Below are 14,582 nucleotides of genomic sequence, written 5' to 3' on the forward strand. Positions count from 1 at the left end.
TCCCATGAGGATGGGAGGTCCTTTGCATGCATCCAAAGAGGAATATACTTCCTTTGCAGCAGCCATATGATGTGATGCACCAGAATCTATAATCCATGCATCAGGAGAAGAATTAATTGCAACTAAAGCATGAAAATTGTTACCTTTCCCGTGTGGCGGATCCTCAGTTTTCTTCTTGGCGCCCTGAGGGATGTGGTCCCCAAGGTTGTGCTTCTGAAGGATTTCTGCCATTTGGTCAATTTGTTTCTTCATGCAAGAGGATTCTGGATGGAATCCTCTTTGACAGTAGGTGCATCTATTTCCTTTCTTCTCTTTCTCATTTCTCGAGCCGGAGGAGTCATTGAAGGGCTTGGTGTACCCTTCCTTCTTTGGATGGGAATGTGCTTTTCCTTTGTCTTTTTGCTGCTGATTTTTCTGATTTGAATCAGATCTGTGATTTTTATTGTGGCTGCCATCATGCACAGCAAGTGCATGTGCTTTTGGAGGTTTGATTTTCCCCATGCCAATGAGTTTATCTTGCTCAAAAATAAGAGACTCCATAAATTCTTTGAGAGAAGGCATAGTGTAGGATTTACCTGTTGCGAGCCTTACTGAATGAAATGTAGACACAAAGACGGAGTATTCCGGTCCGAGCTTTGACATAATAGAGAGAACTTGGCGACTCTCCTCCTTGGATTTGTCAATTCCACAACCCTTGAGTTGCAGCAATAGATCATTATATTTGGTGAAGAAGTCTTGAATTCTGTCATAGTTCCGTGGATCCAATGATAGCAGTTCCACTTCGAGCAGATGTCCTTTCATCTCATCCTGTTTCCCGTAGAGCTCTTCAACCTTTTTCCAAATCTCATTGGGAGTATTGCAGGCAGATAGATGAAACTGCAACTCTGGAGAGATGCACATGCATATGGATCCGTGGGCCTCATCCATACGGTTGAGGTACTTGGATTTCTCTATGGCTGAAGTGGGTTCCACTTCTGTAGCCATGATAATCCTGTACAACCCTTTATGACGAAGGTATCGAGCCATTTGATCCTTCCATTCATGATAGTTGTACGGTGTTAGGATCGATGCTTTGGGAAACTCCATTTTTCTGTCAATCTTCGATCTCCAAGCTGTAATACTTGCAAAATAAAGTACTAGTGCGCCTTTTATCTAGCAACCTGTGGGCTCTGATACCATGTAAATGTGTTAGAAAACCTGCACAGATGAATCTAGCTAGTAAAGGTTGAACACACAGCTTTGCAGAGCAAAAACACTAAAAGAAAATCGAAAGAAGAAAAGAATGATTCAATTGAAAATTATGTTACAATGCTCATGATATAGCATTACTGGGTGAAGATCCCAAGGTAATGACTATAGTGGTGATCAATGAGAAGACTCAACACCTACAACAAGTTCCGGAGATAACTAGTCAGTTGCGAAGTTAAAGAAGGAGCAAATCAAGGAGTAAATCATGCAAAAGGAATTTCGCATGCAATCCCATGTTCTAACTAAAAGTCCGCATGTAGATGTGTAGTAGTTCCAACATGCAAAAGGAATCTTGCATGCATTCACATGCTCTAACTAAGAGTCTGCATGTAGGTGTGTAGTAGTTCCAACAAGGAAGAGAGTGATAATCTGGAAATATAACAATTCAAAGATCAATAAATAACATAACAATAAAAGAGTGGGACAAATTTTGTCAACTCAATACATATGAAGAATCTAGAGTAAAACAAAATACTTGTGAATAGAAAAACCCAGGAGAGTTCATTCATCAAAGGCTATTAATCGCAAGGGAATTAATTAATTGCCCGAAGGAGAATACATGACTGATGATAAGCCCTGATTATAAGCCCTGCCCTGATGATGATGAGAAGGCCCTACATTAAGGCCACTGAAGGGGAATACCTAGATACGAGAATCTCAGCAAGCCCGAACCACGTTAGCCTTAGCTTTGTTAGCCTTCTGAATGTCTTTCCTTGGCCCAGAGACTTCACTTATATGTCTTTTATTGGTCCATAGACTTCGGTAACTATGCCTTCCTTTAGAATAGGAGGGGAGTTGCCTGGAAATCGAACCCAGAGTACTGCTATTGGGGTGGGACAGTAAGAGAGCAGCTATGGAGGAGAGACGCCATTAGAGATAAGAGGAGACTTCCGTATTAGAAAACACAGAAAACCCAATTCATATTCAAAGTGAAAATGTAATGTATCTCTCTATATTTAAACCACACTTAGTATAAATACGTTGAATAATTTAAATTGGCCGAATGTCACAGTTAGCCCTCATGTGCAAGTCAAGGCCAAGCGGCCATAACTAGTTAACAATCTAAATTCCTAGTAGAATTAAGCCAAGTAGCATATAATATTACTTGGAGTAATGTTTAATAATGTAAACATTAGAATGTAGGAATATTGTAGGAATATTTTTGTTTGTTAGTGATTAACTATCTAAATTCCTAGTAGAATTAAGCCAAGTTTCATATAGTATTACTTGGAATAATGTTTGAATTCTTGATCAGCTTGCCGACAACGGCAATATGCAGCCCCATTTTCTCTTTCCTTCTGTGTAAGATGGAATCGACAGTGCCCTTTCTTCAACACTGGATTAGCGCGATCAACTTCACAGAGGCGACGGGCACATCGATCCGGTAGAATTCATTGCTGTGAACAAAGAGATGCAGGAAAAGTCTCTTAAAAGAGAATTAATCTTCACCTCGTCTCTACCGATCTAGTGTTCGGTCAAGTGATGTTTGGTGTTCGAATCCATCTTGGCCCATTCTTGTGCAGCAATAGATTATGGCCTCTCCATGGCTTACGACAATAATTTCAATGCCATCCAATGGGTTTGTCAACAAGTTGCCCGAGTCATTTTCTATTTGTGCCCTGTAAAATCTAGTTATGTACAGCCGCTCATAAGCGGACAGTTGCAGAAGCTAGTGGAATTCAGGTTTTCCTTAACTTTATTGGCTCTAGTGATCCTGATATAGCAATCCAGGCAGTTGTTTTTATAAAGTTCTGTTCTCCAATACTACCGTTCAAGAATATGCCTTTAGTGACACTATTCAAGCTTTGGTTGTTGCCATTGAAAATGACTTATTTGGCCACGGGTACTGTAATTGAAGATTATTTGAAAGCATTAAATGCTCTCTTTGGAATTTTCCAACGCTCGGAGCAACAAAACCAGCTACAGCTTGCATCGGATTCATGCAAGATTAAGCCCTCCAAGTATTTATATGGATTCCTGCCCGAGACAGAGGTGCCATCATCCCACCTGTCAATTCAACGGAGGTCTGTTTTGGTTTTTTTTGTTGACTCAAACCTAGTGTCTAGAATGAATTGCGATACCAAGGCATATTTCATGTGTGGCTCGGCAACGCTAAGGAAAATCACCCTGGATGACTGCGCGAAGAAACTGGCCAATGGTCGTTTATAGCTCTATAATAACTATATTTGACTTTGTCTTGCAATGAGCATATAGCTCTATAATAACTATATTTGACTTTGTCTTGGAATGGTCATAATGTCATATTGTAGCGTGCATGGTCAAGAATTTAGCTTTTGTGATGAGTCTATTTCACCAGATCCCAAATTCAAGAGTGTAGCCCTTACCGTCCATGGAATCGACTCAGCCAAGGAGGATTACTACAGGGAATCACGTTGCTCTTTTATGAATCGTGTGGTCATGATTACAGTTGGCATTAACAATCACAGAAAATCCAACGGCCGACGAGGAGGTTTCTCTAACTTCTTGTAGTTGACTGGCTTAAAGGAGAGTAGTTATTGGCCTTGTATTTATGAGGTTGTTTCATTGTTTTTTTAGTCTACGGGTAAGAAGTGCAGAACCAATTAATCAACTGACTATTATAATTAAATTAGTAGTTGAGAATATATCGCTAAGTTAATGGTGCGAATGTTTTATATATTGATGGATTGTTAAGTTAATTTTGTGAATGTGTTATATATATTGGTTTTAAAAGTTACCATTGTTATGTTATGAGATTCATGTGTAGAAAGGTCATATGCATAATTCGCTGTTGGATATGGCCCAGTATCGAAATTGTCTTTCTATCGAGAAGTGTCAATTATACAAAGTTCATCAAGATGGTTAGACGCGCTTATATCTTAAATGAGTTGAATGGGAAGCTTGAATATTGTGGTGGTGAAAAGAGCATTGCATGGGAGACTTCAGAGTGGGGATAAGTGGGGACAAGTGTCAGGAGATGCATAATTGACTGTTGGATATAGTCCAGTATCGAAATTGTCCTTCTATCGAGAAGTGTCAATTATACAAAGTTCATCAAGATGGTTAGAGGCGGTTATATCTTAAATGAGTTGAATGCGAAGCTTGAATATTGTGGTGGTGAAAAGAGAATTGTGTGGGAGACTTCAGAGTGGGGATAAGTGTCGGGAGACTTCAAAGTGGGGATATGTGGAGACTTCAAAGTGGGGAGGTGAAAAGAGCATTGTGTGGGAGACTTTAGAGTGGGGATAAGTGTCGAGAGACTTCAGAGTGGAGAAGTGAAAAGAGCATTGTGTGGGAGACTTCAGAGTGGGGTAAGTGTGTGTCGGGAGACTTCAGAGTGGGGATAAGTGTCGGGAGACTTCAGAGTGGGGATATGCAGAGACTTCAGAGTGGGGATACGTGGAGACTTCATATAGATGTGACAATTTGTCATTTTGTATTAATATTTGTAATGATGTAAATGTAAGCCTTAAAGGGGCAATTGGAATAATTCTTACATTAGAATGTAGGCAGATTTAGTTTGTTAGTGGTTAGTGTTTGTTGAGAGATTTTCTCAACAAATTGTTAAATCTCCTTGCATTATTGATGTGACCTATAATTGACTTTGTGGCAAAAAAAAGAATAGTTTTCTGAGTAATATTTGTACAAATAACTGCTCCTCCAATTTTCTTGTATATTTAATCCTATAAACCCTAGACCGTATGTTGAGTTACAACTCTCCAAGTACCTGGAGCAACAAATGCAAAGAAAAGGGTTTCATTATAACCTAAAGGGTTGCAGACAGGGAAAATTTTAAGAACCCCCCCTAAATTTATAAATATAATAAATGGGCGAATCTCCATGGTATATAGGAAAAATGGAAGGCGATTTTATCAATAATATAATATGTATATATAATTTTTTGGCCAATCTCTCACCAGGCATGGCGAATATTTTACTCAATTATAAAATCTTGTAAGATCTTGGTGATTCTTTCACTAAATAATAAAACTTTGTAAAGTCCTAGTGAATCTTAACATAGACTACATGTTGGTTTAATTCCCCCATTTAAATAGGCTACATTCCAGGTGAATACCATGGGTCAGTACCATGCGCTATTTTGGTGAATACCATGGGTCAATACCATGTGCCATTTTCTCGGATGCGGGTGCAGAAAGGACGTGTTGATGGCGTTAGTGGTCACATGGGCAGGTGGCAGGCCCGTGATGACAAGCGGTACCAGGTGAGGCGGGATATCAACCCGCAAGCAATCTGACGGCCGAAGGCATTAATGTCGGTCTTCTCTGCTCGCGCGAGTTGCTTGGCTAACGGTGCCATGGAGCATTTTAATGGGGAGGGGTTTGTTCTGCAGAGGAATGTGGGATGGCATAACGTCGATGCCCTGCTGAGTTCAGAGGAGAAAGAGGAGAAGTGCATTTTGCCGGTTTCAGGGCAAGGGACGAGCACGCCCTGCAACTGCGCTGAGTTTTTGTTTGTCCTAAGCGCTGAGGAAGCCGGGTGCCTGCGTGAAGGTGCATCTGGAAAGCCAGTAATGCAGAGGGAGAGGCCGCGTATGTGCAGCAGACGAGGGGGAACCAGAGGCAAGGCCTCCACGCAGCGGCAAGGCCACAACTCGCCTTCCTCCTCCATTGAGGTCACGTTAGTGCCTCAGAGGTTCCAAGGAAGTAATGAGGAAGGGGGCGGACGTGCTGGTAGAAGCACTCGTTCTAAGGAGGGTCAGACGGAGCATCCAACGCTCAGGTATAGGCTCCCTTGCCCTCAAGCCAATTCTACTCTGGTAATTTCCATTATGATTGAGCCAGGAGTCTCCGAAAGCGCGGAGGCAGAGCCAATTATTTTTGCAAGCCATCCTGTGCGAGAGGCAGAGCCTTCACCGGATTGGCAACGCTTCAGTAGAGAGGAATCCCCCATCGCGTGCCTTCCGGTTGAGGCAGTACCCAGTCGTCTGGCCCCTAGACGCGAGTGCGAAATTGACCTCGAGCGCCCAGCTAAAGATTGTGCCCCTGCCGCCGGTCCTTCAGCGCTTGCTGGTCCAAGCAAGCCAGCTCAGGGAGGGACCTCTGGCGCGGTCATCCCTCTCTCGGACTCCGAAGATTCTCTCCGTTTCGGGTGCCGAGTAGAAGAGGTGCCTTATACCACCGATGAAGAATGAGCTCGCTCCCAGTAACCTCAGATGCATTTCTTGGGTTTTCTGTTTATGATTCTGCCAACTGGTATCGGCATATATGTCAATGTGTCGGATGTAATTGTTCATGTCTGTCTTTGTCTGGGTCAGTCCATGGTCCTGGTGTCTGTTCAGAGTCTATGTGTCTTCAGTGGCCGAGTATCAAATTCCAATTTTTGATTTTGCTCAATTTTGGAACTGTAATCAGGGCAAGAAGAGGGCTGATAGGTAAATCTCCATAGCCTTGCCCACTGTACTCTATATGTATCTCTGTTTTGTATGATAATAGAATTAGTCGTATTCAGAAAAAATAAAATAAAAAAAAATAATAAAAATAAATAAATAAATAAATAAAAAAAAAAATAAAAAATAAAAATACCATGTGCCATTTTTATTTTTATTAATTCTAATATTAGGGTTAATAATGGTTTTTTGCATGGTATTAATAACAATCTAGTCCATGGTATTTATCCCATAGTATTTTGGCCATAGGTTTCACCTAAATATAACCCATTTTCTGAGTGTTCGTAAATATAAGGTGACTTATGGAATAAATATAAAAAAATGTTTTATTTGTTTACCATACCTCTAGTTTATTTATATTTTTATTAATTTACCATACCTCTTTTACAAATATGGTATTTGGCCCATAGGATTCACTTAAATAAAACCTCTTTCTTGAGCCTTCATAAATAGAACAAGGGTTATGGACTAAATATAAAAAGAGGTTTTATTTATTTACGATACGTCTAGTTTATTTATATTTTTATTTATTTACCATAACTTTTGAGTAAGTATAAAAAGACGTTTTATTTATTTACCATACCTCCACTTTACTTGTATTTTTATTTGTTTACACCTTTACATGTATATAAGGTGACTTATGGAGTAAATATAAAAAATGTTTTATTTATTTTACCATACCTGTCATTTATTTATATTTTTATTAATTTACCATACCTCTTTTATAAATATGTTATTTGGCCCATAGGATTCACTTAAATAAAACCTATTCTTGAAAATGGGCGAATGGATTCACTTAAATAAAACCTATTCTTGAAAATGGGCGAATGGATTCACTTACATTTAACCTATTTTTGAAAATGGGCGAATGGAAGGTTCTAAGTCCTAATTTCAAGGGCTAAATTTACCTTTTTTACCCTCTCCCTTAAAATAAGGTGAGCTATTTGAGGTGATTTGTAAAAATGTACTATGATACAAAATATTCGCCCACTAAAAATTTAAAACCCCTTAATTTCCCCAAAGGGCGAACATTCGCCCCTAAAATTATCCTTGGTTGCAGATATGTAACCGAAATTGACATGTTGATGACGAAATCAACTCGTCACGACAAGAGTCTCACCTGCAAGACTGAAAACTAGAGTCCTTGTCAGAAAACCTGAGAAAACTTGTAACAAAGATGGGCGTACCCATTGTAATCCTATATAACATGAAAACTCAGAATCCACTGGACATTACATATAATTACTTGAAAATAGATAAGTTCACGGATAAAATGGTTCATACTTAGCCAGTACCTACGATTTTGGTTTGATTATCAACTACAGAGAAAGTTGGGTCGCTACAGGCTCTCCAAAAGAAAACGCAATGAACAACCATGTCACAAATACCATTGAAGAATGCAAAATAAATTAAGATTGGCAATTACCAATTCACCATGTGATTTAAAAAAAAAAACCTAATAACCATTAAATCAAAGCACCGAAAACCAAGGAAAAAATAAGTAAATATATATAAATAAATAAATAACCAACCCTAACTTGATGCGAGAACAATCTATTAAACCTTGAGAGCATGGGAGTTGCCTAGCGAGATGATAGAGAACTATCTTCGAAGGAAAAGGTCTAGAGAAAAAGAATATCATGAGCAGAAAGCGTTGGTTGTAGAGCTCGCTCCTGTAAGTGCAAGGATTGCAAATGACTAGAGAGCCGCACCGGAGAAGGGAGGTGGTTACCCTCTAACTACTTTTCTTCATCCTGGTCGTGAATTCAAACCCTAGCCTCAAGGACTGTCGATCGGTCCATATCGCCAATCCCAAGGTAGAATAATCCTAATGCAATGATCTCATAGCTAGCGAGTCTAGAATGTTTGTGAGAGAACACATCATCGGTTAGTGGGACATTTGAACCCTATGTGCGTTATGGAGATCAACATACTATTATTCAAACAAAACACCAATCAATATGCACACTCAAAATTAAGTTACAATTAAGTTACTTGTTATTCACTCATTATATTATTTCCTTTATTTGCATTCAACTCATAGAAAGGAAAATTCAATAATGGTTTCAATTAGTGTATTTTTTAATTGTGTTTATTTTTTATAAAAAAATTATTTATTTTTATTAACTTTTTATAAAAGTAATAAATTAATATAAAATATTTTTTAATTAATAATATTATTAATTAAATTTATTATTTATTTATTATAAAATATAAATTTAATAGGAATATATATATAGGTTTAAAGTATTTTTAATATATTTAATAATTTTCAAATTTCTGTATTTATCTTTGTGTCATTTATAATGAATTAAGAAAAAAGAAATTGGTAGAAATCACATAAGAAAAATATGTGATTCATAATGAATTAAGAAAAGTTTTTTTGGGTAGAAATCACATAAGAAAAATATTTTTTGCCAAAGCTTTTTGAACTAACTAGTGTGCTTCATCATCATCATTAGATGAAGAGGTAGACCATGGCAAAAGTTTAAATAGAGAGAAATGTAGAAACCATAATTTCAAGTAACGACTATATTTGAACAATAATATTTAAATTATGATTTGATTTTAATATATTAATAAATTAAAATATAATATAAATGTATTTTTCGTTGCATTTTTTCTTCATTATAATAAAAAAAATAAGATAAATAATTTGGTTGCCCGATTTGCCTTTATATCTCTTACCAATAAGACAATAATAATAATGTGTTTTCATTATTAAACTAAATAAGATTCGTGAGAGCTATTTTATGTTTTATATTTTGCCCAAAAAACCATTAACAATAAAACCCATTAATCATTCTTATAGATTATCCAAATTTAGACACATCTTTTATATAAATTATCCAAATTTAGACACATATTTTATGTTTTATATTTTGCCCAAAAAACCATTAACAATAAAACCCATTAATCATTCTTATAGATTATCCAAATTTAGACACGTCTTTTATATAAATTATCCAAATTTAGACACATATTTTTTTCGCGAGGAAAAATCGTAATTTTCTATTAATTTGAGAAATTACATGTTGTAGATGTCAACCAGAGATATGCAGAAAGTTAGGCCAAAGTCTTCAAAATATATATGTTTGTACAAAAAGTTACCCAAGAGGGTATATTGTATCTCATCGAATATATATATATATATATATATATATATAAAGAGCATAATATAAAAATCTGATAAATATCAGCAAAAAAACATTGTATTAGGGCCTATCAACCCCCTGAAAAGTTTCATCTATGTATGGCTGATGGTAATACTGGTAATGATCATCGGACTCCCAATGTTCTTGTATTAACCATAGACGCCTTGGTTGGACCGCGGCCTCCTTGGATAACTGGTCAGTAGTCCGATTACATTCTTTGTAAATATGATAACAAGAAATATAATCAAATTGTAATTTTAATAGTATGCCTTCATCCAATATATTCCTGAGAGAATGCACATGACATGCATTTGTGTTATTGAACCAATTTATAATGATTCTGGAGTCCCCGAAAATATGTAGGTGTCTGCAATCATGATTCAAAGCGAAATGAAGCAAATGTCTAAGAGTGATGAGTTCAGTGTAGTTGTTTGTACCATCCCACAGGCCCATCTGGATACAGAAAAACTGACTGTCAGATAGATGCAATAGAACACCCCCCTTCCCGCCCCCCCCCTCCCCGCCCAACATCCTTGATCTTGTGCAGATCCATCAAGGTATGCCCAGGGAAGATTTTGGTCTATATCTTTAGGTGTGATAGCACGAATAGGAGAAGTGTGTTCCTCGTCAGGGATTTCATTGAATGAGTTAATAATATGGGCGATTGAAAGAGGCCACCGGGTATCTTCATCTCTAAAGATGATTCCATTCCTATTCAACCAGAGTGACCAACAGATAAGAAGGGGGAGGTTTCAAGCTTTTGGGTTCACGGACTCAGTCCACCAACGATTCCAAGCATTCAAAATGTTGTCTCCATGCCATCTCTCGGTAATAGCCAGTGAGGAGAGAACCTATTCCCATAATTTGACAGCAACAGTGTAGATAAGAAAGAGATGTTCATTTGAATCTTCAGCTTGATGACAGAGGATGCAGCAGGAGGGACCATAAAAAGACATTTTCTTCAGATTTTCCCCAGTAGGAGTTTTTTTCATTAGAACATTCCACATAACAACCTGGTACACGTAGGGGCTTTGAGCTTCTAAAGGGAGTGCCACCACCCGGCCAACACAGATGGCTTGTGTGCACCATAAATAATAGGATAGCCTTCTTTTAGGGAGTATATTCCATGCGCTGTAGGTGCCCAAATGAGTTCATCTTCATCCTCTAAGATACGAACATGTGATTCAGTTAAAGCGGAGATATAGCCCACCCAATCTTGTTGCCATTGGACTGGGATTTCCAGAAGATTAGTTGATTTCCAAGCTTATGCAAAAACGGTGGAATTCTCCAAATCGGAAATATGGGCAATCGAGTTGATGCCTCGATCGTTTAAGAAAATAATAAGATCAAGGGGCAATGTGTACATGTTGTCGCATCCTGTCCAAGGGTCCATGCTAATGCGCACTAATATGCCAAATTTAATACACCATACAAGGCCATCTCTAATAGTGGGAAGGGTGCAGATAATAGCTCCCAAGATCATCGAAATACCAACTATGTGCCAGGACGGGAGTTGAATCCAATCCATAATATGAAGAGGCCATATGTATTTGTGATGGACCACATTAGTCCAAAGGCTGTGTATTGTGATAATATGCCAACCCATCTTGGCAGCAAGATCATGTGCAAAGGAGGGTAGGTCCTTCAATCCCCAGCCACACCATTTCTTTGGAAGGGCGATGTGACTCCAGCCCACCCAAGCAAAAGGCCTCCCCTCCTTGAAACCATTCCAAGGGAATCTACAACAGATTTTTTGTATCCGAGATAGTATTCCTTTTGGTATCCAAGCCAATGACATCTAGTATATTGGGGTCACCTCTAGGATAGATTTGATAAGGACTAAACACCCTGCTCTGGATAACAACCTATGGGTCCAGTTATGTAGTCTTTTTTCCACCTGGGCCACAAGCCAAATCCAATCCGCAATCTTGTCATTGTGTGGCTTGATGCGAAACCCAAGATATTTGAGTCCATAATCCAAATAAAGTCTTTAAAAAGGGAACTTTTGAAGAGTAGTCTGGATTTCCTAAGGGGAGCTTTCAGAGAAGGAGATGGTGGATTTCAGCCGGTTTGCTTCCATTCTGGTTGCAAGGCAGAAAAACTGCATGATATTAGAGAAAAGAGAGAAGTCTCGAATACCCCCACTAAGGAAGATGAGGACATCATCAACAAAAAATAGGTGGGAGATGATACATTGGTCTGTAATCTTGATACCCTAAAGATGTCCTTCTCTTCTTTCCTGCAATATTAATTTGCTCAAACCTTCCATAACAAGGAGGAAGAAGAGTGGAGAAAAGGGACATCCTTGTCTTGCTCTACATGAAAGAAATTGGAGACCAAGCCATTTATAAAAACACTAAAAAAAACTAAAATAATACAACACATGATCCAATGAATGAAAAGAAAGTGAAAACCCAAATGCATTAAAATAATTCTTAAGTATAACCCACTGACACAATCAAAATCCTCTTTCCCAAAGATTTATACCCTTCGAGGGAGTCATGGGCTCAAGTCCCACAAAACGTGTAACACATTTTCTAACGATGAATAATTCAACGAATTTTTAATAATAGGCTTTAATGCGACACATGTCTAGGTAAATATAATACACCCAATAATCTAATAATAAAAATGGTTTACACAAATATATCTTAAATTTAAAAATTTATATTTATATTTTTTATATATCAAATATTTATTACTTTATTGTTACAAAATAACAAAACAAATATTTATAATAATTTATATTTCTACCATGATAAAATATTAATTAATAAAATAATGACTTAATTTTTTGGATTATAAAAGGGTGTGAAATTAATTATTGAAATCTTATTATATTTAGTTTTTTATTGACTTGTTATTAGTTCTATTTTGATTAAAAAAATTAAAATCTATCTAAAATTTAACATTATGAAATTAAATTTATTATTTTTAAATAAAATTTATATCTATTTATCTCAAATATGATTGGTTGAATTGTCTCTCTTTAATGATGGCAAGAATTGGCTTTTGTGTACTCTAGTATTAATTACTATGTACTATATCACTAATTACTATGTACAATAAATATAAATAATTTGAAAAATAACAATATATATTAATTACTATGTACAATATATCAATCTATACTATAATGACATGACGTTGTGTACTATATAATATGAGCATTATATAAAAAAATTGTCATCATTTAATATTAAATAAATAATATTAACTTGTTATCATTCTCTTCAATGTCAATTTTATATATATATATATATATATAACCTTTGTCTCCCAAAAAAATATTTAATTATATTAAAAAATTAATTTAAAAAAGTTAAACAAATATTCATACAACTCATTTTACAATTTTATTATTGTTGAGAGTACATACAACACATCATAACATTACAATATTTTATCAAACTAAATGGCAAAAAAAACTTCTAACTATACAACTTTACTATAAATCAAATACAAAATATATCTCCATTAATTTTAAACCTACAGCCTTTAAAGAGAAAACAAGTGTTTAATCATTAAATCATTAAATAATCTTTAAAAAGTACAACTTTTATTTAAAAACGAAATTATATGTAAGAAAGGTACCCCGGAACTTTATGTTCCCATCTAAGAAATGCATAAACGAAATTATATGTAAGAAAGGTACCCCGGAACTTTATGTTCCCATCTAAGAAATGCATATTGAGACCTTCAAAGGGTTTTATTTAAAACTCTTTATAAAAATAGAAAATTGAAAGAGAAAAGTGCTTTCAAGATATTTAGAATTTTCTACACTAATAGTCATACCTTTGCTTCGACAACTATAGACCACAACATTACTAGCAGCGAAATAAATTTTCAGCGGCTTCAAATTCTCAAGGAGAAGAGTAGTTGGAGTAGAATGGTAGTTCAGCTTTAATATATTTACTCATGCACACCCCTCACACAGAGGAACTCTCATAATACAACGCTCGGTACTGACAATTAACATGAGGCCAGAAGGACCTGGTTATCAGAATTACTTCCAAGGCCCTCCGCCAGCCGCTCCTGGTTTTGGATCCCCTCCTCCCGCTCCTGGTTTTGCTCCTCCTCCGCCTGCTCCTGGTTTTGCTCCTCCACCGCCCGCTCAAGGCTTTGCTCCTCCTCCAGAAGCGCCGCTACTGAGGTCTCCGCCTCCGGGCCCGGATTGCATTACAGAGTGGTGAGCTCTCCATTCTATCCATTCTTCTGCTTTCCATGGCGGCCGAAAGGGCAAAAGATGAGCTAGCACAGTTGGTTTGGTTGTTTTCTTTTTTATGTGATAAACAGCTTATCGTTTATATTTTGCTGCTGGATATGGGACGCCTGCTGCGGAGGATTGTTTGGGCCGGGGCCGCCACCGCCTCCGCTTGGACCACCGGGACCGCCTCCTCCTCCCTTCTGATTTTCACGACAGAAAGGAGGGACACACACTTTTAATATATTGCGGGTGGGATATATAGTTTTAATATATTGCAATCGTTGCATATTACAACACAATTTACCTAGGGGTAGCGGGAGTGGCGGCTTGAGAAGAGTAAGTGCAGAGGCTAAATATTTATGTGGATTTATTTTATATTGGCATACTGTCTGCAGACAGACGTGATAACTATAATAACGATCTTCCCAAACTATTAGGAAGTTTATATAGTTGGGCTAGTGGTATATTTGACATAATATAGTTGGGCTAGTGGTAGATTTGACATTTTAGTTGAGATTGGTAACGCTTTTTCTTTAACTGTAATTTTACTTAACAATAGTTTTATCTTTGGGTCTGTTTTTCACTT

General features: G+C 37.0%; 1 protein-coding gene across 1 annotated transcript; it reads left to right on the top strand.

Moving 5' to 3' along the window:
* The first annotated feature begins 13,746 nt into the window (after positions 1-13,746).
* On the top strand, positions 13,747-14,314 carry LOC149259855 (uncharacterized). The gene is made up of 2 exons (XM_089377773.1): positions 13,747-13,978; positions 14,086-14,314. The coding sequence occupies exons 1-2, from the start codon at positions 13,767-13,769 to the stop codon at positions 14,198-14,200; spliced, it is 327 nt and encodes a 108-aa protein (XP_089233899.1). The 5' UTR covers positions 13,747-13,766; the 3' UTR covers positions 14,201-14,314.
* The last annotated feature ends 268 nt before the right edge of the window (positions 14,315-14,582 follow it).

The sequence above is a fragment of the Pinus tabuliformis genome, chromosome 6 (assembly GCF_031772625.1).
Source record: "Pinus tabuliformis cultivar Carrire ecotype Pingquan chromosome 6, CPIR1, whole genome shotgun sequence".
In the NCBI taxonomy this organism is placed as follows: Eukaryota; Viridiplantae; Streptophyta; class Pinopsida; order Pinales; family Pinaceae; genus Pinus; species Pinus tabuliformis.